The 24,355-nt window shown below is 55.2% G+C and overlaps 9 protein-coding genes across 9 annotated transcripts; 3 read left to right on the top strand and 6 right to left on the bottom strand.

The window, feature by feature from the left end:
- Window positions 1-140: 140 nt before the first annotated feature.
- Window positions 141-1,876, bottom strand: ACRALDRAFT_2099993 (uncharacterized protein; the record flags this gene model as incomplete). Its single annotated transcript, XM_071022987.1, has 2 exons — window positions 141-1,682; window positions 1,754-1,876. The coding sequence occupies 2 exons, from the start codon at window positions 1,874-1,876 to the stop codon at window positions 141-143; spliced, it is 1,665 nt and encodes a 554-aa protein (XP_070876952.1).
- Window positions 1,877-2,530: 654 nt separating this feature from the next.
- Window positions 2,531-4,138, top strand: ACRALDRAFT_1079969 (uncharacterized protein). The gene has a single exon (XM_071018967.1). The coding sequence runs from the start codon at window positions 2,602-2,604 to the stop codon at window positions 3,985-3,987; it is 1,386 nt and encodes a 461-aa protein (XP_070876951.1). The 5' UTR covers window positions 2,531-2,601; the 3' UTR covers window positions 3,988-4,138.
- An 8-nt stretch (window positions 4,139-4,146) lies between these two features.
- ACRALDRAFT_1061195 (uncharacterized protein) lies at window positions 4,147-5,969 on the bottom strand. Its single transcript, XM_071016384.1, has one exon. The coding sequence runs from the start codon at window positions 5,546-5,548 to the stop codon at window positions 4,586-4,588; it is 963 nt and encodes a 320-aa protein (XP_070876950.1). The 5' UTR covers window positions 5,549-5,969; the 3' UTR covers window positions 4,147-4,585.
- A 1,697-nt stretch (window positions 5,970-7,666) lies between these two features.
- Window positions 7,667-9,200, bottom strand: ACRALDRAFT_1074753 (uncharacterized protein). Its single transcript, XM_071018278.1, has 3 exons — window positions 8,661-9,200; window positions 8,372-8,545; window positions 7,667-8,191 (listed from the first exon to the last, which is right to left on the bottom strand). Exons 1-3 carry the CDS (start codon window positions 8,957-8,959, stop codon window positions 7,885-7,887), a joined length of 780 nt encoding a protein of 259 aa, XP_070876949.1. The 5' UTR covers window positions 8,960-9,200; the 3' UTR covers window positions 7,667-7,884.
- A 664-nt stretch (window positions 9,201-9,864) lies between these two features.
- On the top strand, window positions 9,865-13,666 carry ACRALDRAFT_1061193 (uncharacterized protein). The gene has a single exon (XM_071016383.1). It carries the CDS (start codon window positions 10,205-10,207, stop codon window positions 13,334-13,336), a length of 3,132 nt encoding a protein of 1,043 aa, XP_070876948.1. The 5' UTR covers window positions 9,865-10,204; the 3' UTR covers window positions 13,337-13,666.
- ACRALDRAFT_2016978 (uncharacterized protein) lies at window positions 13,370-14,948 on the bottom strand (the record flags this gene model as incomplete). Its single annotated transcript, XM_071019864.1, has 9 exons — window positions 13,370-13,414; window positions 13,471-13,911; window positions 14,249-14,313; window positions 14,370-14,445; window positions 14,507-14,528; window positions 14,600-14,622; window positions 14,733-14,749; window positions 14,787-14,857; window positions 14,917-14,948. The coding sequence occupies 9 exons, from the start codon at window positions 14,946-14,948 to the stop codon at window positions 13,370-13,372; spliced, it is 792 nt and encodes a 263-aa protein (XP_070876947.1).
- Window positions 14,949-15,051: 103 nt separating this feature from the next.
- Window positions 15,052-17,440, top strand: ACRALDRAFT_2101124 (uncharacterized protein; the record flags this gene model as incomplete). Its single annotated transcript, XM_071023042.1, has 7 exons — window positions 15,052-15,087; window positions 15,436-15,745; window positions 15,890-15,963; window positions 16,093-16,177; window positions 16,253-16,459; window positions 16,540-16,800; window positions 17,037-17,440. The coding sequence occupies 7 exons, from the start codon at window positions 15,052-15,054 to the stop codon at window positions 17,438-17,440; spliced, it is 1,377 nt and encodes a 458-aa protein (XP_070876946.1).
- Window positions 17,441-18,450: 1,010 nt separating this feature from the next.
- ACRALDRAFT_2040246 (uncharacterized protein) lies at window positions 18,451-21,111 on the bottom strand (the record flags this gene model as incomplete). Its single annotated transcript, XM_071021035.1, has 1 exon — window positions 18,451-21,111. One exon carries the CDS (start codon window positions 21,109-21,111, stop codon window positions 18,451-18,453), a length of 2,661 nt encoding a protein of 886 aa, XP_070876945.1.
- Window positions 21,112-21,447: 336 nt separating this feature from the next.
- On the bottom strand, window positions 21,448-22,962 carry ACRALDRAFT_2025609 (uncharacterized protein; the record flags this gene model as incomplete). The annotated part of the gene is made up of 2 exons (XM_071020328.1): window positions 21,448-22,514; window positions 22,572-22,962. The coding sequence occupies 2 exons, from the start codon at window positions 22,960-22,962 to the stop codon at window positions 21,448-21,450; spliced, it is 1,458 nt and encodes a 485-aa protein (XP_070876944.1).
- Between the last annotated feature and the right edge of the window lie 1,393 nt (window positions 22,963-24,355).

Raw genomic sequence — 24,355 nt, 5'->3', positions numbered from 1 at the left:
CTTCCCGTTTCTAACCCAAAATGAACCCCTCAAGTGGCCGCCCTTGGTCTATTCTTCCACCACTACTTGCGTTTTTTTTTGTTTTCTTTTCCTTCTTTTTTTTTTGCCCCAAGATTGGCGTCGGCTTGAGTAAAAACTGCTCAGATCTCGCCCTCAAATTTCCGGACCTTGAGTCCCTTCTCGGCCAGGAAATCCTTCACCTCTTTCACGGTATACTCTCCACGGTGGAACATTCCAGCCCCTAGCGCAGCATCCGCCGGGGTCTGCTCGAACACCTCGGCAAAGTGCCAGGGGTGACCGGCACCGCTGGATGCAATAACAGGGATGCGGACGGCGCCCTTGACCTGGTTGACAAGTTCGAGGTCAAAACCGGAGTTGGTGCCGTCGCGGTCGATGCAGTTGAGCAGGATTTCACCGGCGCCCATGGCCTCGACGGCGCGGGCGAGCTCGACGACGTCGACATCGCGCGTCTCGCGGCCCCCCTTGATCGTGCAAGCGTACCAGCAGTAGGTTTCCCCCTTGGGCCCGGGGAATTTGGTAGGGATTGTGGCGTGGCGGGTCGCATCGGGCTTGGGTACGTACACACGCTTTGGATCGACGGAGACGACGACGGCCTGATTGCCGTAGGCGCGGGCGATGCGCTCGATGGCCGTATTGCCAAAGAGGCGGGACCCGGCGGCATAGTACTCCTCGGCGGCGAGGACGGCGTCGGAGCCGATGGAGACCTTATCGGCACCCGACTTGAAGTACATGGTGGCGATCTCAAGTGCAGAGACCTTGGTGCCGTCGGTGTCGACCGCGTCGCGGATTCCGCCGCCGACGGTCAGGGGTACGAAGACAGTCTCGGATGTGCGGCGGACGATTTCGAGCATAGGTAGGTCGGCGAGGGGCATGTCGCGGAACGAAGTGATGTTGAGGAAAGCCACTTCGTCTGCGCCCTGCTCATAGTAGCGCCTGGCTAGCTCGACGGGCTTGCCGAGATTGCGTACGTTGCCGCCCTCGCTCTTCTCGCGCACGTCGTATTGGTCGCCCTTGGTGACGACGAGATCACCCTGGTCATTGGTGCGGACGTCGAGACAAGCGATGACCCGCTGTGTCAAGCCGTCCTCGAAGGTCACGTTGCCCGGCGTGGGTGGGACGGCGGTCCCTTCGCTGCCTGGCGGCACGGCGAGGGCAGATGCGCCCTCGCCAGTCAGGAATGCCCTGAGAGTTCGGAGGCCAGCGACGCCGCTCTTCTCTGGATGGAATTGCGTAGCGAAGATGTTCCCCTTGGCCACGGCTCCAACGAAGGTCTCGGTGCCGTATGTGCCCGTTGCCACGGTCCAGCCTTGGCTCTCTAGCTCTCCAGCCTTGTAGGGATACTGGAACGAATGGACGTAATAGTACTTGGAGCCGGGGCGCAGATCGTAGAGGGCGGCACCGCTCGTGAATGCGCTGTTCCATCCGATGTGTGGCACGGCCTTGGCGGTGTCGGCGAAGCGGTCGAGCTTGCCCTTGATGAGTCCCAGACCAGGGACATCGGGGTCCTCATTGGAGCCTTCGAAAAGGGCTTGTAGTCCAACACAAATCCCCATGAAAGGCTTTCCGGACTCGATATGTTTCACGATTGCCGGGAGGAAGCCAGCTTGGGCGAGTTGGTTAAGGCAATGACCAAAATGGCCGACACCGGGGAGGATCAATTTCTGCAAATTTGTCAATCGATAAGAGGCTCGAAGGGGAGGCGCTGAAGGGAAAGAGGTGGACAACGACAAACCTCTGCTGATTGCACATCCTCTGGCGATCTAATCCATTCAACTTTGTATCCCACTTTCTCAATGGCATTCACCAAGCTGCGGATATTGCCCGCGACATAGTCCAGCAGGTGGACCGTAGACATTGTGGGACAGGGCGAGGTTCAAGGCCGACACTGACTTTCTGGGTATAGAACTGAAATCAAGATGTGGACGTCGATGAAGCAAAAGTATGCCGGAACAGTGTATGGTATGCGTAGTGTGTATATGATAAGTATGCGTCTACTTCCTTTTCGCGTTGTGACTCAACCCAGAGGACGCTGTCGATGTCTGTGATAGGGAAAATTACCCCTCCAGACACTTACGAAGTACAGATATTGGCTCTTTGTCGCGATAGCGGGGCAATGGCACCCAGACATGTACCTGCCTACCTTACGGAGTACTGTAACGACTTGATGCGACTCCGGTACCTAGGTACAGTGCCCACCTAAGCGGGGCGCGTCAGATACGACGAGAGGGTGCGTGCGCCCAAACCTTATCTTATCTCTCGCCCATGTGAGCTCCATGCGATGGAAGTTCAAGTTACTGTACGAAATTACCTGAAGCTCGGAATCCCAACATTCCAACATCCATCTACCCCGGCGTCACGCGCCTGGTCTCCTAATCACAACTTGGAGTTGTTCCGAGCCACTGTGTTCCCCGGAAAACTCCCCCGTGGACAACAAAATGGCCGAGACACATTCATCCGGGTTGAATCCGCCTGATACGGCATCGCTGTTTGCCATGTCTCTCGTACCTGGCGCCACTTCACCAGCATCCCCCGACACAGGACCGCCACCAGCGAACGCAGCGCCCTTGCCAACAGATCACGATGACGAAGACGAATGGGAGTACGAATACTCCACTACCGAAACAGAAGTGCGCCAAAACCATCCTGGTATCCTTTCTTGTTCGAGTCGACGTCGGCGTCTGCTTCCAGCATGCTGACGAGCTCCAGACCTACTACCTAACAGTCGATTTCTCCATTCCCGAATTCTCTCAGCGACCACGCCGAATCCCGGTATCTTCAAGAGGCGGGCACCAGTTTAAGAATTGGCTGGGGACAGGGTCTCGAGGCGTGCCGGAAATGACCCATCATCGCATTGGGTCGGATGATGACGATGACAATACAGACGACGTCCCTTTGCCCGAACCCGAAGACGAGGAGGAGGACGAGGAAGCGGCAGGCCAGCAGACATCAAATCGCGAGGGAAAGTTGCCCCAGACCGATACCGTCAGTCCAGGGAAGGAGACAGAAGAACCGCCGAATGGGCCTCAAGAAGACATTCTCGCCGACGGCGACGAAGTTCAAATTCTCGACCTACATTCGGAGCATCCCATCTTCCACTACCGCAACCGCATCTTCGAGGGATCCTGGGCCCGCGTCCTAGGCACCGAGCTTTTATTCGCTGAACAGCCCTCTCCACACGACAGCCGTTCTCTCCCTTCCATCCGCACGCTGCCCGGTGACGTGGACATGCTTGCGGCGAGCTGGTCCCGCATTGTGACCACGGAGAAGAAACTCATACCGAAACAGAGCCCCGAGTCGCAGCCCGAGGACGACCGGTTTCAGGAAATCAAACGCGCACAGGGCATCCGGATTCCGATTTGGAGCGACAAGACGGGCGAACGCGCCAGCCAGACGCGGTTCCTCGAGGACCTCATGGCCGTAAAAGTCAAGAAAGGCGAAAAGGACCGCGTCACGGTGTATGCCCAGGGCCCCGTCGAAGACGAGCGGAAGATGGGCACTACGCGAAGACGCCGGACCCCGTGGGGAGGGGGCAGGCCGCGGACGAGGGGTCTCGGCTGGGATACCGGCTTGAGCAGCGACGAGGGCAAACGGAGGAGGCCTCTTCCGGACCCACCCGCCGTTGGAGGGGGAATCAAGAGGGCGCGGGCCTCGGAACGAGGACGGAGCCGGGGCCAGGGTTGGACCGCTGCCGCGTCGGGTAGTCGCGCCGGGTCACTACTGGGGGAAGGGTCCGAGGACGTGTCTACCCCCACCCCTGACAAGTGGGCTGACTTGGAGGAATGGGAGGGTCAAGGTGAAGATGATGGCCAGGTGGAAGGGGATACTCGACAGAATTATCCACGTCACCATCAGGCTTTTGACAGAGATGACGGCGAGGATGGCGAAGACGAAGACGACGACGAGGAGGATTATGAGGACGAGGAAGACTATGGGGATGATGTGGAGATGACAGACATTGTTAGATGATTTCTTTGGAGGCGTTATTCACGATGATACCCCATTTGTTACCGACTGCCCAGAGCAGCGCTAGCCGTACAATATAGCACATATCTTGAGCGATCCTGACCGAAGCTCCTCATGGTCTAAACGACAGCCTTGTCGCAGATGACCACCCCGGCAAGCTTTAATGGATGCGTCAACGTTAATCTTGATAGGTTTATTTTTCTTTGATTTCTCCGGCGAAGAAGCCCGTCGCGTGGCAGGCTACGTCGCCGGTCTGCATATGTACAGAATGTCTAACCAGTCTATAGTTTCCCAAACCTTTCCCCCTTTGGTTCCGTAGAGTAATGTAAGACACCAAGCCGGCCAAGTAGATTCAATAAATAATCTCCAAGCCACAAGAAACCCCCTTGATATTTGGTATCAGAAGAAAAGAAGAAGAAAAAAAACTGATCAAAGCTTCTCTTTTGAAGAGAGCAAGTGAAGGGTATATTCCCAGTCATCAATCGTCGAAGCCAATGTTCGTCCCCTTTTCGATTTGGTAGGCGCCGGTTTCCCCTGTATTTGCCCCGTCCGTGCACGCAGAATGAAAACAAGAACAAAACACGCCAACGTCTTGGGCGCTTTAGTTGTTGAACCACCACGAGACCTTGACGCGGCCGTCGGTGAGACCGCCAAAGAGGGCGCGGAAGGCGGCCTTGGAGACGTCAATGTCCTCCCTGGCGCAGCCCATGCACTTGTCGCGGACGACGGCGGTGACGGTCTTGCCATTGGCGCTGATGGTGATGGTGTCGCCGCACATTGGGTTGTCGTTGGACCGAGTGCCCATCATGAGGTGGGAGAGGGCGACGATGTTGTCGGTTTCGTCCTTGCCCGAGTCGTCCAGGCCACAGGCGCCCAGGGCGAGGTCGAAGTAGGTCAAGTCGCCCGTGTAAGATTCGCCGCCGCCGTTGTTGCTGTTGCTATTGCGGTTACTACCATTGCCGTTGGAAGGGGGTGGGGTCTGGGTCTGGATCTCGGGTTCAGGCTCTGGCTCGGGTTCAGGTTCGGGTTCGGGTTCAGGTTCGGGTTCGGGCTCGGGCTCAGGCTGGGGCTGCGGCTCCGGTTGGAATTGTCGCTGAGGCGGAGGCGGAGGCTGGGGCTGGGGCTCTGGTTCAGGCTCGGGCTCAGGCTCCGGCTCGGGTTCCGGCTCAGGTTCAGGTTCAGGCTTAGGCTCAGGCTCGGGCTCGGGTTCAGGCTCGGGCTCAGGCTCCGGTTCGGGTTCCGGCTCCGGTTCGGGCTCAGGCGAGGGAGACTCGGGGACAGAGGTGGGTGCAGTCGAGGGGCTGGACAGCTCCGGCTCGAAGAACTGAGCATCCCGGCTGTTGGTGGGCTCGGCACCAGGGGTGATCCAGACGGTGGTGGTCGAGTCGTAGTACTTGGTCACGTAGGCAGTCTCGGTGACCCATTCCGTGACGAGGTCACGTTTGGCATGGTTGGCATGGTTGGCGTGGACATGGCGACGTCCGTGAGCGTGGCCGTGGTGGCGAGGCTGGGCGATGGCCGTGGTGGCCAGGGCGGCGCAAAGAAGGGTGGCAGCGGTCTTCATTGTGGGCTTGATTGGTGGACGTTGCCGTAGGTGGTTGGGCGTAGACAAAAGGCGGTGATGGTCGCTTTGGGTGAGACTTTTTCCGGAACGGATGGTATGATAATTCCTCGCTGAGGAAGGGTTCCAAAGGAAAAGAGTAAACTGGGGTTGTATGTCTGAACAGGTTCAAGGAATGCAAAGTGCCAATGCTGCCAATCTAGGGCTGAGCTGGCTCACGCCGAGACGTGTTTGGAATGTTCAGGGAATGAAACTCGGTAATGGAGCCTCTGAATGAAAGTGAGAGATGGAAACAATGGCTGGTGGGCGAATGTAAAGAATGGATGCTGACCGGCCGGCGAGTGAATGAGCCTGCTCAAGGGGTTGGAAAGAAGGAATGGATGGGATGATTTTGCGATATAAGGAAGAGAGGGAGTGGAGGAGGAAAAGACGAGGGGAGGGATTTTTTATGGCGAAATACAACGTACGCCCAGATAGGTGAGAGGTGGGAATAGCCAACAGTCCCGGTGGCCAAGCTAGGTACCTTACCTAGGGTCAAACGCCGCAGCTAAGGCAGCAACCGAGACCCGTCTACGTGGATGAAGCCGATAAATGGTAAAGGAGGTGTGGGGAAGGAACAAAAGGAACAAAACACGACAGCCAGCGAATGGCGAATAGAGAAAGGAGGCTGAGTCCTTGGGACAGGGGAGGGGGGTCCAGGTGTCATCCAGCGTACCACGTAATTCCATGCGGGCAGAAATACCGACAGTGGTACTTGTGATTACCTGGTACATTGATCATTCTAACAAAAGCAACATGCCGGCAGATACAGTGCAGACCGCTGCGGCGCATTTGCCGCTGGAAGGCATTGTATAAAACCAAGGAAGCTGTAACTAAAGCATAGGAGTTGGGGTTACGGAACGTATGTCGACTATGGTCCCAGGACACCTATATCTTGAGCTCCTACGTGGATGTTTATCAATGGACCCTAAGGGAGATCGAGTGAGGTCCTCCGGTTCCTGGAGGGCAGCTTCACCGACATAAGGTAGAAGATGTGTGACTCGGGGCAGTGAGTGACGGAGATGCTGGTGCAGACCTTGTGTTTAGCTTTTCTTACTTTCCAACGTCCAACGAAAGGTAGAAAGAATGCACAAGCAAGTCCCAGGATAAGTTTGATAGGATAAAACCGGCGTCGTCCTGTCCTGCTGGCGGTTTCGAAACCACGACACAAGAGCAAAGATTTGTTACATCCACAGCTGCTGGTATTGGATCCTGGTAATTGATACTCAATGTCGCGAAAGTCGATGAAACTAAAGTGGTGTCCAGTTCATCCGGCTCGTATAAGCAATGTTTTTACCACCCAATATCCAACGGTCATGCCACAATTACCGGTACTCGTTTCTTTTGAACTGTCAGCCCCGTGTTAGTGCGGCAGGACGTTTTCGTTCCTTACATCCGGCTATGCAAGGCACCAGGAACAAACCAATCAAATTTATTTCTGTTGGGTTCAATTAGGGTTAGCGCGCTTCCTCTGTGGATCCTTCAGCCCTCTGGTAGCTGGCCAGCTCACACACAGGGTGTACGGAGTACAACGTACTGATTTATAGTGGGCGTTGGGCTGTGAAAACTCGGAGGCTCTTATCGATTGCATCGTCATCGGATCGTGTACCTGCCTGAGGCTGCGACCGCCACCACACACAATTCACCACGCACCACAACTGCCCACAGACGTTGCACTGTCTCCAGCTAGCGCAATTCGTCGACCACATCTCGACGTTAACAACAGTTCCAGACCTTCCTTTTACTCCGTCGACCTGCAGTAGCTGGTGGACACGTCAACATCGGGCGGACAGTAGAAAAATACTGCTCATTGAAGCGGTAAAACAGAGCAGAATATTTCTTATTTATTACTCTTACATAAAAACTGGAGACACCGCGAACCATGGCATTGGCCAGCTGAAGAGAGTCTCCGATGCACCATAACCACTTTGCTCGAAACAAGGACACTGGATTTCCGAGTGTGACAAACGTCCGATGTGTGTGGCACCTAGGCGAAAGCCGTGATACATAATTACATACTCCGAGCAAGCGTCTACTCAACGGCTTGTTCAAGCATTTTTCAAGCATCTCTTACAAAAAAAAGTACGACCAGTCAATTTGTCTGAAGGGTATCAAGTAGATAAGTCACCGTGCAACCAAACACCTCGCCCCGAGGTGGTCGGGAGCCGCTACTCGGTCAGTCACCGGACATGCACACATGAGAGCCAGTTTCAGCATCACGTTCATTCAAGAACCCAGCGAAAAACAACAACAACAACAAGAGACCCCTGCGCTGCGCCGACCAGCCTCTATGCACCAACTCAGTGCAGCTGGGTGGCCTTTTTACTTCGAATCGTAAAGAGGAAAAGACTCTCCCTGCTGAATATCGGCCGGTCCTCATCGACGACCTCATCTACTCGGAACATCTTCTTGATCTTACCAAGGAAGCGCATATCTGCTCGTCGCCTCTTCTTGAAACAAAAATAGACCACGGCATCCGCGTTGAGTGCGAGCAAGGCCGACAGCGTATCGAGGAGAAACGGAAAAGCCGGCTCAAAGTAGACGCAGTCGGCCGCCAGGATAACGTTGGGTTTCATGTCCACGACATCCTGCGGAAGAGGTTCTCCCCTAGCCACGTAGCGAGCAGTTAGCAGAAACCAAAGGTGAGTAGATACTCTTGACAGTACAACGTAGACCAGGATCCCCGTCTACATCCATCTTTGGGAAAGACAAAAGATGAAATAAAAATAAAAATGTCGGTGAGTTCTGGGTCTCGGTCCACGTAGGCTTCGCGCGGGGTCGACGTACCAATTCAATATCATTGGCTTGACTCGATCCTGGAGGTTGTTCAACGCAATGTTGTGCTTCATGAGCGAGAACATCTCCACTTGGTCTGTGAGCAGCAACGGCGTCTGATGCTGTAGCGGGCACTCGCTGGCGACCGCGAGGCCAACGAGGCCGCCACCCGCGCCGAGCTCCAATCTGGTTGCCAATCCGCAAGTCAGTACCGTACATAACTCCAAAGCGCCTCGGAAGGGCTGGCAGGCTCGGCACGGCAAGGAGAAAAGGAAGGGAGGGTTGAGTGTAAGGAACTCACATCCTTGCGTTGTGCAGATCATTCCTGTGATACCGTAGCATGTGCTTGGCTAAAACCATACCCGCCGGCCATGTCTGCCCTCCGCAGCCCGACGAGAGGTCCTCGTGTAGCCGAAGAGGACTGGACAGGAGACCTGAGATGTCATAGTCGGACGTCTGCGCGGCCTTGTACTCGGGCAACGGCGCGAGATGGTCGGCCAGCGCCAAGGGCGAGAGTTCGGGGGAAGGAGAATGTGTGAGTGTGAGTCCTTTGGAGTCCATCGCCTCCGCATATATCAAGGGGGTGTCGAGGATCTTCATCACGTTGTTGACACTATCGGTATTCGCTTGGGAGAACGTTTTTTTTTTGTTTCTTCTTCTTCTAAACACCGACGCTGTTGCTGCTGCTGTTATCTTTTAATCTTACAGTCTTTTTGCTTGTTGTTGAATTTTTTTCTACGTTCGGTGGCTATGTGAAAGGACGAGTAAAGAGTGAATGGCGATCGAGTAATGGCCCGGTGATCCAAACGCTTTGTTGTGAGAGGAAATCGGAGTGAAAACGAAAGGGACAGTGATGGCTGGACCAAGTTCAATCAAAGAGGGGCCAGCTCCCTCGATGACTCATGTCACGATAGGCACGTATACGATATATTCTACCCATGGAAGATTCGAGGGCCATGACAATCTGGACCGTCCAGTCCCGCTCTGTTCTTTTGCCTCCCGCCAGGAGGGTGCCTCTTAGCGGTATGTGAAAAAGAGATAGTTTTCAGAAGGGGTCTGAGAACCCCGATAGTGCCTTGGGATTCTGGCCCTAGCGATAACGCAACGCATGGCATGTGGGTCTGGGTACGCCCTTATCTCGTACCAAGTACCTATGTACTGTACCTACTATAGCTCGTTCATATTTCCCTTTCGTCTTTTCTTTGGAACAATAGATCACTGTCATCTGCATACCAACTCCCAACCAAGCCTTTCTATTGCAACTAGAAAACCTTCATGGGCTGGCAAATTCCATCCCCAGTGAAACTATCACGTTCATTCTTGCCCGTCATGCCCAGCACCCGCTGCCCGAGTGGCCGTGTCTTGTCTGACCCGACCTGCCCCTCACACCCGGGAGACACCTCTGGAATGCTCCAAGCATGAATCCCAGCCCTCGCCGTGCCCGCTTTCCCATCAGCCGCCGCAGAATCCTGTACTGCGTTGCATTTCTCGCGTGGGCTAACATGGCGCCCATTCTGCAACGGCTGGCTATGGCGGCTTGGAGGTGGCTCGCACTTGCTCGTAGTTCCTGTGCGTCGGCGCGTAGGGAGACACTCTCGGTCGGTGGATATGTCGTCGTCTTCCCAGCCAAGTTAACCCGCGTCTCGTCCCTCGACTTGGGTGACGATGCTCTCTCGTCTGTCTTCTCCCTTTTTTCCTTCTTGCGACACTTTAGATTCGTATAGCCGCGAGACGGCTTCCTCTTAGTCTTTCTGTTTCTTCTTTTCGTCTCCTTACCGGTTCTCTGTGTATGCCCGTCTACAGCAGTGCTGTGGTTCTTTTTGTCCCCCGACCCGCGAGCTTACCATGGCGTCGAGCTTACTGATCTGGACGAGCTTGAGTCTTATCTGCCTCGTGTCTAGTCAACCGTCGGTCTATTTTCCGTTCAATTCTCAGTTGCCTCCTGTTGCCAGGATAGGCGAAGTCTTCTCCTACACCTTATCGCCGCAGACCTTCTTCTCGAAATCCAACATCACGTACAGTTTGCGCAACGCCCCGCAATGGCTGTCCATCGACACACAGACCGGGCACTTATATGGGACACCGCAAGAGGACGATGTACCTGACGGGGAGGTTGTCGGAATACCTGTCGACATCGTCGCCACGGACGACTCCGGTCCAGAGACCATGACCGCAACTCTAGTCGTATCTCGGAACCGCGCCCCCCAAGTCACCACCCCCTTGTCGGAGCAAATAGGAGGTTTTGGCGACCAGTCGGCTCCAGACGCCTTGGTATCCTATCCGTCCTCCTCCTTCTCCTTCACGTTCGCCAAAGACACTTTCTCGCCACGGGGGGGGCTCAACTACTACGCGACGTCGGCCGATAGCACCCCTTTACCGTCCTGGATCCTGTTTGACGCCGACAACTTGACCTTCTCCGGCCAGACACCCCCGTTCGAGAATCTCATCCAACCTCCACAGACCTTCAGTTTCCATCTTGTCGCCTCCGACGTGGAAGGCTTCTCTGCCGCCCATGTCCTCTTTTCCATCGTCGTCGGCAGTCGTAAGTTGACCATGGCCGATCCTGTGGTGAAAGTGAACGCTACGCGAGGAAGACCCGTATCCTACCGTGGACTCAGGGATGAAATCGAGTTGGATGGGGAGACGGTCGACCCGGCTGAGCTTACCGTCTTGACGGAGAACATGCCGGAGTGGTTGTCCGTTAATAAGTCTACTCTGGAAATCCGAGGCACCCCCCCAAAGAGTGCCCGGTCCAGCAACTCCACCGTCATCCTCCGCAACTCTTTGTCCGATACCCTCAACATCCAGCTGGTTGTCGTTATCGCCACCGACATCTTTCGGAAGACAGTTTCAGATCTGGAGGCTACAGCCACGGAAGAATTCTCTCTGGATTTGGAGCCATATCTCTGGAGGCCCGATGACGTTTCCCTTGACATCGAGTCTAGTCCTTCCCAAGACTGGCTTGAACTGGACGGACTTGTCATATCAGGTACGCCGCCCGAGTCGTCCGGTCAAGGCGACGGTATTTCTCTCACCATACGTGCGACGGAGAGAAGTTCTGGTGAAACCGAAACCGAAATTGTGCGTCTAAACGTGCTTTCGCCGGCCGATTTGTCCCCTACCACGTCTACTTCGACCCACACCAGCATCACATCCACGGCCTCGGCGACCCCGTCAGAGAGTTCCGACTCCGAGCCTGAATTTCTTCTGGGGCCTGGCTTGAGCGGTGAACAGATCATGCTCGCCGTGCTGGTCCCAATCCTTGTCATCGCCTCCCTGGTGCTGTTGCTTTTGTGTCTTCGGAAAAGACGGGAACGCAAGTTTCGGAAGATCCAGGCCCAAGACATATCCCGTCCTGTCCCTGTGAGCTTCGGCGACGAAAACGGCAGCTTGTATGACGACGCCCGGTTCGCAAAGGCTCGCGGGGCCATCCCGCCTCCAGGAATAGCATATCGACCGGGCCAAGGGGGGTACTGGCGTGCCCCCTGGCTGAGGTTCACATCGACTCGTTCGTTGTCGAGCTTAGACAGCGGTTCGCAGTCGAGCTCAGCCACCAACCCGAAGCCCAGTATCACCCAAGATCCCCCTACCTTGCCCAAGTTACCGTCTGTTGGTTATTATACCCTGCCTGGCGCACGAAGCTCGTGGCTTGCCGAGGAGGGCATGGCCGAGGTTACCAATAAGGACCGCCTTTCACAACGGCGGAGCCGCTACTCTGTCCTGAGCTTGTACGACAGCATGCGCGACTTTGCATCCAACCCGCCCTTTTTGCGCAACCAGCCAGAGAGCTCCTTTCGAGACAGGTTGGATGTCACCATCCCTTCCGTGGACGATCTTGATATCAATCTACAGCCGACAGCAGGGACCGCCCAGGGACTCGACAAGGAAAAGCAACCCGAGCATTTTTCCAAAGACAAGGAAGCCGATGATACGCCTTCGCCCGCGGCCAGTTCTGACGGGCTCTCGTCCATTCCCGAACGGTCAAGTCCGCTAGGCTCCCACCCCACGCACGCCCGGAGGCTGCCCCCTAGCGGCCGTGCAAGGGATTTCAGAGTCTACAGCGACAGCGACGGTATATCCCAGCCCAGTTTCGAGACAATGTCCGCATACAGCGGATCGCGAGGGGATCCCAAGTCACTCTATCGTCAGGATTCTCAATGGAGCGACGTATCACGTGCGCGGCCCGTGAGCCGCCGGTCTGATGCCAGTCCATGGTTTGGCGGCCGCTCGGTGGTGCCGTCACGCCATCCCCGTCGATATCAGTTCGTGGCGGATGCCTCGTCCTCGCTGATGTCGGGATCGATATCGGCAGAATCCGGGCCTCGCGGCGACGAAAACGAAAACTGGCAGGCGATCCCGCCCAAGGCGGTGGTCCGCGGGACGGAGAACTGGCAAACCATACCGTCCGAATCTCACGGGTCCGGGTACCACGAGCTGGTGCGCGAGTCGCCTTTCTACCCGAGCAGGTTGTCACGAACGCCACGGCCAGCCAGGTCCCGCAGGGCACCCTCGACGGTGGACGGGAATGGAGAGAACAAGCGGTACAGCACATGGATGGGCAAAGGCGTTTCGCTACGTAGAGACAGGGGCTACAGGGACGGGTCCCAAGATAGCGAGTCCAGCGTCAGCTTGATGTCGCCGAGCAAGTGGGATACTACCCCTAAAAGGGAGCCATTGGCGGAGCGGCCCATCTCGTCGATTCGCCAGGTGCAGCCGTCAGGGATGTGGATGAAGGACGGCGGGTTGGCTGGAGGAAACCACGGCGCGTTCCAGTCTTCCAGACACTCACGCGCGTCAAGGGTCGAGTCTGAGGTATCAGACTGGGTTACCGAAGTGTGGTCGTCACTGAGCGGAGATACTGGCATTCAGGAGAAGAGACTGAGCAAGAACCCGCCGAGGGAGGGGAATAACCGGAACGGAGGGCTCTCCGCGCTGGGAAGGGAAAACGCGGATGGGGACTATGCTGTGTTCATTTGACGGTGAGGGTTTTTGTTTCCTTTCTCTTGTTCGCTACTGCGGTTCCTTATACCCACAGTCCGTCTCCCTGGGACTTGTCTATCGCACATCAGTGGGGATGTATCTATGTTGTCTATTGGTCCTGAGATTTATACCTCGGTAGGTAGTAATGAGGCGAGATATTGAAGTTTTTTAGAGGGCTGGTACTTGGGCTTTTCGTGGTTAATATGAGCACGGGTCTGTGCCTGGTACTTACTTCGTATACCGGTACCGGTACCTGTACCTGTACCTTGGAGGTAAAAATGCGATTCATCCCGCGTCCTGAAATGGCATATGAAGTACCTGGTCTGTGCGTAGCTCAGTAGTGAATGACTAAGGCACAGAGACATACCCACAGATGATACTGCGTCAGGCCGGTGTTGCGGGACTGTGGGGATGATGAGCTCGGGCCGTGGAGAGGATGCAGAATTTTGAAAGTGCAGAGGCCAGGAGCCAGGAGCCAGGAGCCAGGAGCCAGGATCCCGACCAGAGCTTATTGGAGTTTGACTATCTTGGCTACTATATCCCGAGAATTCTCCTGGGCGTTTCTTATGAGTCTGAAGGAGAAGAAAGAGACGAGAAAAGACCAGTCAATGTAATTTTTCCATTATTATATCTGGGTGGAAATAGGAAATAACCAATAAATACCTATATAAAGTTCACGTAGTGGGCATTGCCTTACCTAAGGTAGGTATAACGTACTAGGAGGTCTTGACCTCAAGGTAGCGATATACGAATACCTATAGTATCGAGGGATGTATAGACTGAATTTCGGGTTATTAAGGTCTTGGGACGTACAAAGTAACTACTTGTCTATTATACTACCTAGTATACGGAATTTCTAAGCTATATCACGAAGTACGACAACAAGGTAATATATTCTTAATAACCAACAACTATTCTATGCAAAAGTGCTCCGTAACTTCGTCGGGCATACGTATGAGGAAAGTGCGGGAAACCTACCCAAGGTACCCTTAAACAATCTACTAGGTAGCGAGTAGGCTACTCAGAGTACGTCGCTCGTAGCCCACCATCTCCGCAATACCAAAGTACTCTGCACTAGGTCGAAGTACCTTGATCGTCCATCCTTCCTAACCTCTGTAAGGTGTGAAAATTTCTTCCTCCTCCCCCCATTCCTTCACCTTACCACACGCGCGCATACACGACCTGCCAACTCCGGAGAGTCTTCTCTCTTCACCCTTTTGTCCTTATCGATCGAATCGTCCTGTATGGTTTTATCCTGACCAGAGAGAGCGGTTCTCTGCCATCTACAGCAACCGATAGTGCTTGTCGCTAGGGCAATTTGCCCGCTATTGGGATACCCCGCTCCTGCCAATTAATTCTGCGCGCGAGATCTGGAACCTGACTACCTACCAACCCAGGACAGGATTCTACCTGCAGCACGCCTTCTGACCATACCCTATCGCTGGACTCCGACTACTTCGTTTTTCTAGTCCTTCATTTTCTCCGATTCTCCCGCTCTCCGATACTCCTTTGAACCGACTTTGTTTGCACACTTCCACGTCCCGCCTATCGCGCTTCCTTGTCAACCGACCGACCACCTGGCCCCTTCTGCAACCTGCGCCACCGGCATCTCTGGCTTGACCACTATCTAACCGGTCTCCTTTTTTCCCTCCCTACACTCCGGCCTCCGCCCTGGTAGCTGAGCTGCCGGACTTTGCCCTACTACATACACCATGGGTCAAACTCTCTCGGAGCCTGTTGTCGAGAAGGTATGTGCTGCCTTGACCCGGGACCCCTTTGGTCCGTTCCAGTTATGCACTATCGAGCCTATTTTCGAATCCTGTGTGTTGTTTTCCATATGCAATGCCTTTCTCATGTGTTTGCTTGCCCTTTTGTAATGTCGAGGCAGAGTTTTGGAGTGATTATATATGCTTTGGGATCTCACGTGGTGTGCTGATGTTCACCTTGCTGCTGCATGCATGCGTGTGTTCCTTTGATTCTACGTCTTCCATACACCCTGCTTAGCATGCCTACCTCACCCCTTTTTCTTCTTGTCCCGGAACCGGTGTTCGGCAAGTTCAGAGGTTCATCGCTAACTCTTAACCCGGGGTATTTAGAACTCGGAGAGTGGCGAGGATGATAGGCTCATCTATGGCGTTTCCGCCATGCAAGGCTGGCGGATAAGCATGGAGGATGCCCATACCACGGTCCTCGACCTCATTCCTCCCAGTAGCGAAGAAGCAAAGAACCATACATCCAAGATTTCCTTTTTCGGCGTCTTCGACGGTCACGGCGGTGACAAGGTAGCTTTGTTCGCAGGCGAGCACATTCATGAGATTATCGCAAAGCAGGAGACCTTCAAGAAGGGCGACTACGAACAGGCATTGAAGGACGGCTTTCTCGCAACGGATCGCGCCATCATCAACGGTAAAGCCCGAAATGCCTACCTCTCACCCCATCTCCCCCCTCCCGGCCCCATTGCTCCTCGCGAATCGCTGCCGATCGCTCCTGCAAGCCATTGCTACATAGAACGCTCTCCAAACTGATATCCTCTCCTACGTCTCCAAACAGATCCCCGCTACGAAGACGAAGTGTCCGGCTGTACTGCCTGCGTCGGCTTGATCACGGATGATAAAATTTATATAGTTCGTCGCGCCCTTCCTTCTCCATCCTTGCCCTCTTTTGCGCCGTGCTGGGGATATGGCGCATAGTCCTACATATTGCGGGGTATAACGTGATGGGCGATCTGTACTTACTGATATGTGTGACGGCAGGGGAATGCTGGCGATTCGAGAGGTGTCCTCGGCATCAAGGGCCGCGCGAAACCCCTGTCGCAAGACCACAAGCCCCAACTCGAAGGTACGATGTTTTGCCGCTACCGACACTGCGCGGATTGGCCCGACTAACGCGAGTGTTTCATTTACACTGCAACAGCGGAGAAGTCACGTATCAATGCGGCCGGTGGCTTTGTCGACTTTGGTCGAGTCAACGGAAACCTGGCCCTGTCGCGCGCCATTGGCGACTTTGAGTTCAAGAAGAGTGCAGAGCTAGCCCCCGAGGCACAGATTGTCACGGCCTTTCCCGACGTCGAGGTTCATGAAATTACCGACGACGATGAATTCCTCGTCCTCGCATGTGACGGTAAGCCGAGCCAACGAGCGGTCCACCCACCCCCGTCGTTTTTCTCTCTCGTGTTCCCCGCACAGCTAACCGGTTTTCAGGCATCTGGGACTGCCAGAGTTCTCAAGCGGTTGTCGAGTTTGTTCGCCGTGGCATTGCAGCCAAGCAAGAATTGGAGAAGATCTGCGAGAACATGATGGACAACTGCCTGGCTTCCAACTCGGAGACAGGCGGCGTTGGCTGCGACAACATGACCATGATAGTGATTGGCCTTTTGCGCGGTAAAACAAAGGAGGAGTGGTACGAGGAGATTGCCAGGCGGGTGGCTGCTGGAGATGGACCATGCGCTCCCCCCGAATACGGTACGGCATCACCATCCAGCTCGTCTTAGGGTACTGGCTTTAGGCGGGTGTTCCCGCATATTCTTTACTTTTCGGCTTTTCTGCTTCCTACAACGTCATGACCTTTTTCTCCCCGCCTTTTCTTTTTTTTTTTTTTTCTTCTTTCTTCTTTTTTATTGCTTCCTTACAAACTCGCCATTGGTACTTCTTTGTCTTGAAGGAGGAAGAGAGCTGATTCGATGGCGTACCTGTTACAGCGGAATTCCGAGGGCCCGGAGTCCATCATGACTTTGATGATCGCGAGGATGACTATGACGTGGATCTTGACCCAAGAGGCGGCAGGAGCTTCGGTATTGGCGGCTATAAAGGCCGCATTATATTCCTTGGCGATGGCACCGAGGTCCTGACCGACTCGGATGACACTGAGATGTTCGACAATGCTGAGGAAGACCAGGATCTCGAAAGCCAAGTCTCCAAGAATGCACCTTCAGAATCCGCGGCCGCTGAAGCTGAATCGAGGCACGTGGAGATGGCGCCAGCGGAGGACAAAGCTGGTAGTAACACCAGCCCTTCCGAGGAGACCAAGCCAGGCGCTTCGCCGCCCCAGTCTCGGTCCGAATCAACACCAGACCAAAAGAACGAGGAAGCGAAATCTGTCTGAGCGCACCTCCTTCGTCTATGCCAAGGAAGGGACATCACTGGATGGCAGAGAGACAGTAGCAGTTGACATGGCGCTTGTTGCTCAACGAGGAACGACGGACATGAAAAACCGATTTTCACAATGGGATTTCAGGCTGACGGGACAGCCTTCAACGGTACAGGGTTTCGGATGGATGGACAGGGGGGGGCGACTGCATGGGGTTTTTCCTGTTAAGATTTCTTTTTTTCCGCTGTTTTTCACACCCGAACCCTCCCTCTTTCTGTCGCCTGCTTGCATGAACGGACTTGTAGACAAAGAATAGGAAGAGGAGACTGAAATAGGGAACCTTAGGCCTTCTGTGCCACCTTTATTCAGCTGGATATCGTGTGCAGATGCAGAGGCACTAGAGAGGCTCTGGGGTGCAAGAGGGAATAAGCGGCGGCGGCTCGCAGGAGACTGTTTTTCCTTAACCTTCCCACTTATCTGCATAGGGACTGGCACTTTTCTTTTGGTGCAGGAGCATTTGTTGATTATTGCACAATTTACTTGCAATACATTCATGGTTACACATGCTCCCCCCTTGTCTTGCTTCAGTTTGTGGGATTCACCTGACAATAGGGGCGCCTTGGCTTCCCCATTGGCGTCCGGTAAGCAGCAGTGGTGAGCTGGTCGTACATTTGTGGTAATATATATTGTACAAGCTCTAATGCCATTCTTCTTACTATACAGCTGAAGGGGTATATATATGTAGACACGGCGTAATGTTTCGTCAATGAGGAACAAGTGTCCCGTCCGAGGGTGAAAATATCCCAGCCATCCCGTCTATCCGTCCCGTCCGTTCCAGGCATGCTGTCACTGTTTTACAAAAGGTAGATGATGAATAAATAAGGCAGATAAGTAGATCCGCCTGGCCGACTCCCAAGCCAGGCTGGCCTGGTTTGATATACGTCACGGACAGATGGTCCCTGTTTCGTGTTTTTGGAATCCGAGTTGACGCAGCTGTGCGTCGAATCTCGATGTTCCTTTCTTCATCAAGGATCGGTAGAAGTTGTTAAAGTGTCGGCAAAAAAGTTGCGCCGCGAAATGCGCATGTCCAAGAAGGCTTCAGTGGCGACCGCAGGGTCAGTCTCCAGGTCCGGCTCCTGCGTTTGGTCTCCTTGCTGCAAATAATTTTGGTGGGAACGCGACAGACGCGGTGGGCGCATGGCAACCTTCAACTCGATTCCCGGTACCACGATGCGAGGGGGTAATGGCGACGTTGTTGATGCGCCTGAGCCCGCCGCCGCTATCGCTGCTTCTTGCTCTGTCGCACCTCCCCGCACCTCCCTTGCTTGCGCCTTGTCGCGCCGCGCTTCCGCTTCGAGCGCGCGGTCCGCCTCCAGGGCTTCGGCAAGGAGCGTATGCAAGGGCGTGGTGGGGCGCCAGCCCCGCCTGCTGGGGAAATACTTGCGGTAAAGCTGCGCGATGCGAACGCCCGGCGAAGGGCCGCCCGCTCGCCTGTCACCGACCATCCCTTGAAGATCGGGAACCATGCAGGGTTCGTGCAGCGTTGGGACGGCGTGGAGGGTATGGTAGGCCATCCTGGGACGGTTCGAACGGGGCGCTGCTCCCTGACTGAAATCCGAGGCACGTCCTTCGTCCGATAAGAGGAACGGGCAACAGGTGTACATCTCGGAAACTCGTTTCCACATATGCCATGTCACCTTGCGATCCAGGCACGCCAGGCGCCAGATGAGACCCATAGCGTTGGGTTTTCGGAGCTGGACGGCCAGGCCGAAGAGGCGGGTATACGACGACTCGTCCAGCGGGACGCCGAGTTTGTGGAAGCGGTATAGAGCGGCGACGGCGACGGCCGGTTCCCGCTGGACGCGGGCATGGGCGAGGATGATGTTGAGTGTGGTGATGTTGGGCTTGATGGCATTCCGGGCCATGACCTCATCGAGTAGTTCGAGGCAGGAGGCGAACTTGCCCAGACGGCCGAGCTCGTTCAGCAGCTTGTGCATGGCCGTCTTGGTCATCCACCCCCGGCCGTAGCGCGTGTCTTGCTCGGCCAGGAAGGCGCGGGCGCCTTTCCAGTCTCGGCGCGCGCGGTCGAGGTCTCGCAGGACCAGCTTGGTCGCGACTACGCGGGTCGCGCGGGGGTCGTTGAGGAGGTTACAGCGCTCCATCTCCCTGATGATGTGCTCGTGGACGGTGGTGTCCTCGACGATGCGCAGGAGCAGATCCCACGTGCGCAGGTTGGGGTGGAAGCGCGCGGCCAGCATGCGGTCGAGGACGACGCCGAAGTTGCGGAGGTCCCGGACTTTGACGTTGCCTTCTAGGAGGATGTTGAAGACTTCGGTGTCTAGCGGCAGGCCGACGTCCTCGGCCCGCTTGAGAAGCTCTCGGGTGGAAGGGCGGTATATCATGCCGAAAGGTTGGATGAATCGCAACGCCGTCTTGAGGGCCCGTGTCGAGAGGGACGACTGGGCCTCGTCCAAATGGAATACGTCTTTGATCAGCCCGAGAACGACCTTTTCGGCGTTCCAAACCGATCCGTATAGGGAAACCGCCGTGTCACGTGGCATCTGGGCCTTGGTGAGCGCTTCTATGTATGCAAGGAGCGCCCTGGGCGTCCACTGCCTCGGTTGTGGGTAATCTTCGAATCTATGATATATGGTAAAGCGCGGTACGCGTCCGGGTCGCTGAAAGGTTTTGTCGCTGGACCAGATGGGTCCTGCGATACCGTCGCTGGGTTGTTCGGCGGGTGATGAGGGTACCGCCAGCGGACCCGAGCCTGAGCTGTGAGCCGACGTGTCGCCGGGTGTCGGCACGACATATGATTCCGTCCTGCTGGTAATGGAGGCGATCTCCGCGCCGGCGAAGTGGATCGCTCTGTCGCTGCCAGAAAGGACGACGACTGTGCTGTAACGAGACGGCGCCAATGTCCCAGCAGGCGGCTTCCACATGGTGATCTGGCACTCGGTCTTCTCGCCGATATCCCAGATCGTCCTGTCCACGTCGTACAGCAGCTTATCGGCCACCTCGTCGGTCGCGAGCAGGGTTTTCGACTGGGAGGGCGTTTTCCAAGTCGGCCGGACCGTCTCGTGTCTGAGCGTCTGAAGAATCTTGCGCCAGTCGGCCGGCTGGGAACCCGTTATTATCCTGTACGAGTCGAGTCTCTTCTGCCGGTACTGGGAACCGAGGTGCCGGTACTGGCTGTGCATCGTCTCTCGTTTCGAAGGGTAATTTACGGGGGGTCTCTCCAAGACGGAGCCCCATCGCGGCGGGGGATCCCTCTCCCCGTTGACAAACTTGTTTGCCGACGGCGCCGAGGGGGTGTCGTCCTTGTCTCGCAAGAGGGCGTCGAAATGCTCCCTCAGCTGAACCTGGCGAGCGGTCTCGGGCTTTCCTTCGGCGGCTATCGGTGAGGGTTGGATGGAGGGCGTTTCCGGGAGGACGAGGGTTGTTCTTGTATTGTGTGAGGAATTTTTTCGGAAAGAGACGTCATCTCGCAGCCCTGGGCTCGCCCGATGAGCCGGGATGGAGGCTTCGTCATGAGAAACGGGGAGGGTATCTTGAATCTGACGCAGGAGTTCGAGGGCCGCGGCGGAATGAGACCATCTCGGGAGCTGCCCAGAGGCCCGCGAGAACCCGGGGCCGCGGAGGGACGGAGGCCGGAGTCGCCATAATAGCTTGATTCGCAGCGACATTGGCTATTTCCGGCCCATGTTGAGTCTACGGGCAGGGCAAAAGTCGAGATTGCGGGTTTGCTGATGCCCGGGTGAAGTTGACAGCAGCTGTGTATTCACCATGGGGGTGTTTCTGCTTCTCTTTTTTTCTCTGTTCGTCGGCCGAGGTCGGATTAACCGGCGGCCCGACGAAGTGTGATTACATAACACATGCACCTGAATGGCCATGGCATGAATCGAACAGAGCATTCTTCGATACTTGTCCAAGTTGAGATGCTAACGGCTGACAAGGACATCGGGTATTCAATAAAGAGTAGAGAAAGAGAAGAGGAAACAGGAAACAGGACGAAAAAAAATTCAAGGAAGCTTGCCCGAGTCAATGTGCGCAGGTCCACTCTGATCCAACCCTTCCCAATCTTTGCCCCAGCCTTCGCTTGATTCGACTGCACCTTGCGATTCGCCGCTCACCGTTACGCCCTTGATGTCGCTCCAGTAGGATAACCTTTTTACTTCTTCATCGGCACGCTTGATGGCAGCGCCGAGACGTTCCCGCTTTACCCTCAGCGCGTCCGTCTGGTCCTTCTCCTCGAGCTTACCCATCTCGTCATGCACCTGGGTCAGGCGGCGCAGGAGTAGCCTTCTAGACACCTGGAAGACGAAGATGCCCATGATGTGGTGCATCTCGTGTTGCAGCGGCTCGAGTCCATCTTCGGCATGCTCCAGGTAATTCTCCACCGCTTCGACTTTTTCTCTGTCGATTCTCGCCGCGCGCAGGGCCATCATGAGCGTGTCCATGTCGCGAATGTCAGGTGGCTGCTCGGGGGTGTTCTCGTCCCTGGAAAACCGACTGCCGCTGGCCTTGCTGTAAACGCTGGCTCGACTCTGCCAGCTCGCATTGCTGGCTGGACGGGTCCCCGTACTAGGGGAGCGACTGCGGGCCGGCGTGATCTCGAAGTAGTCCGTATGGAGCATGTGAGGGTCAGACGGCACGTCCTCGGCCTTCTTCTTGACGCGCTTTCGGATCCATGCCCGACGCCGCACAAATGAGTTCCACCACCTGGGACCATGCCAGGAGAATTTTCCATGGAACATGAACGAGTATTCCCAGCCAAACTCGTCCGTGGCCACGCCCTCCTCGCGGTTGATGTGCCACTCCGGCCATGCCCATTCCCATAACGGGTCGGGGACCTGCGCGGTCCTAATGTTCGTAGGGCTCGTCTTGTTATACTGGTTTGTCCACGGCGACGGGTCCAAGTTGCCCAGCGCCGCTGAGGAGAAGAGGGCGATGCCGCAGAGGAAACATCCCCGCTCGTTTTCCCAGAGAATATCGATCGCAGACTCTGGTTCTTCGCGTGTCCTCGGTCGTGGGTATCGGACAGTACCGTTCGTCTCTTGGGTTTCGGCGCCACCCGAGGGAGCGGGGCCTGTCGAGGAGTTTAGTTTCGCGTTCTGTGATTTCGTATGAATGGCGTGGTACATACCATGAATTTCGATAGACGGGCCTCTCTGTGTCGTTTCTTGAGGGTGGGGGCTGTGTTCGTCATGGTCCGTGGCTTCTTCGTGCCCCCGAATGGCATCATTATTAGCCTTGTTTACGGGTGACGACTGATTATCGGCTAAAATATCGTGTCCTGCTTGAGCTTCTTCTCCCTCTTCTTGGAGAGGTGGTGTTTCTTCCGTTGGTATCCGCTGAGTTTCACTTGGCCCATCGGTCTCGTCACCAGGGCTACTGGAGCCATGATGATCCGGGCTTACGAGCGCGCGACTGGCAGCCTGGCCAGTCTCTCGGTTAATGAGGCTTATCTCATGGTCGTAGTCGCTGTCCTTCAAGCCCTCAACTCGTCGTGAGGTTCGCAGCGTGAGATGCGACATTGCTAGGAGCCGTAGCTAAGCATGGCGGGGTAGAGTGGGTGCGTGGTAAAGCCTCGTAGTCAGGTGGGTGGCTCGGGACAACTCGCGTAATAGGAAATCGTCGACGCCAGTAACTCTCGAAAGGAAGACGGAGACCGCCAGTACGGAAGAGATGACGGGCAGAGGGTACGGATAGCGTCCCACGTCTTCAGTCTGGAAGCGATATTGGCCGGGAAGCAAAAGGTAAGATATGGAAAGCAGTAAGACAAACTAAAAGAATGCGCCCCGGACTCCGACTTGATTTGGAAGAATCGCTTCTGTCGAGGTTGCAATTGCCACGGAGACGCCAGAAAGCACGATCGTGATGTTAATTTGAGCTTCGTTTCCTGTTTCGCCTGCGTCGAATAAGCAGGGACCGTGCCGCCTACGACGACCGAAGGACAGTCCACGATAGTAACGGATTCTGAAGGACCCCTGCGCAGGAATCGGGGGAGTTTCGAGACCCGAGGCCAGCAACTGATGTGGCAGGCTACAGGGCGTGGGGAGATGAATATTCGGATGAAAAAGACGAAGCTGCTTTTGTGGAGGTACCTCGGGGACCCTGGAATGCCAAGGTCGAAGGAAAGCTGGATCCGGCGGTGGCTCGTTGCGTTTCTTTTTTTCGTTCTCTTCTTTTTTTTCTCTTCCTTTTTCTTTCAGATGATGCCAGCGGATTCTACATGGCCATTGAATCGATTGTTCCAAGTACAAGGTCGACCATGAGGTCGAGGAACACGATGCAGATGAAGCTTCACCCACTTTGAGCTCAGTTCTAGATCGGTTCAGGTTAATCGATGATGTAATTATTTTGGGTCCTGGGCGCTAATAAGCAGAAGTACGGATGGAGTACCTTTACAACGTAGCTGTATGTACCTATGTACCTTACATGGTAGTACTTTGTACGTAGGTACCTAGGTTTGTCGTTCAGCTATCACTGATCAGTGATCACGGGCTTCCCAGCGACCATTTCGCCTAGACTATTAAAGAAAGTTAGCCATGGAAACAGAGATAGTCGTTGAATATCCAGGGAATCATAACCAGAGGGCTCGTCTCAGGCTCAGCTATGAAGTACAGTGTAATCCGTGAACGTATACCTAGATGGCCCGTGCTGCTTTGCATCCGGCCGATTATCCGTACACTAGTAGTCTACACTAGTACACAGTACCCTCCATGGAACGAAGTCGACGTACCCATGCGTACCTACGTCATTCACCTCGACATCCCTATTCCCTCCAACGTACCTACCTGACGTGCGCGTCTACGCAACTGATACTTCACTTGCTCCAATAGTGACAAGTCCGGATGAGCAAATGACACTGGCTGGCCAGGCCCTGCCTCGGTCCACGATGTACACTACACGACAGACAGGTCGTTC

This window comes from Sodiomyces alcalophilus, assembly GCF_042370955.1.
Source record: "Sodiomyces alcalophilus JCM 7366 unplaced genomic scaffold ACRALscaffold_2, whole genome shotgun sequence".
In the NCBI taxonomy this organism is placed as follows: Eukaryota; Fungi; Ascomycota; class Sordariomycetes; order Glomerellales; family Plectosphaerellaceae; genus Sodiomyces; species Sodiomyces alcalophilus.
This window is presented reverse-complemented; position numbering and strand designations above follow the sequence as displayed.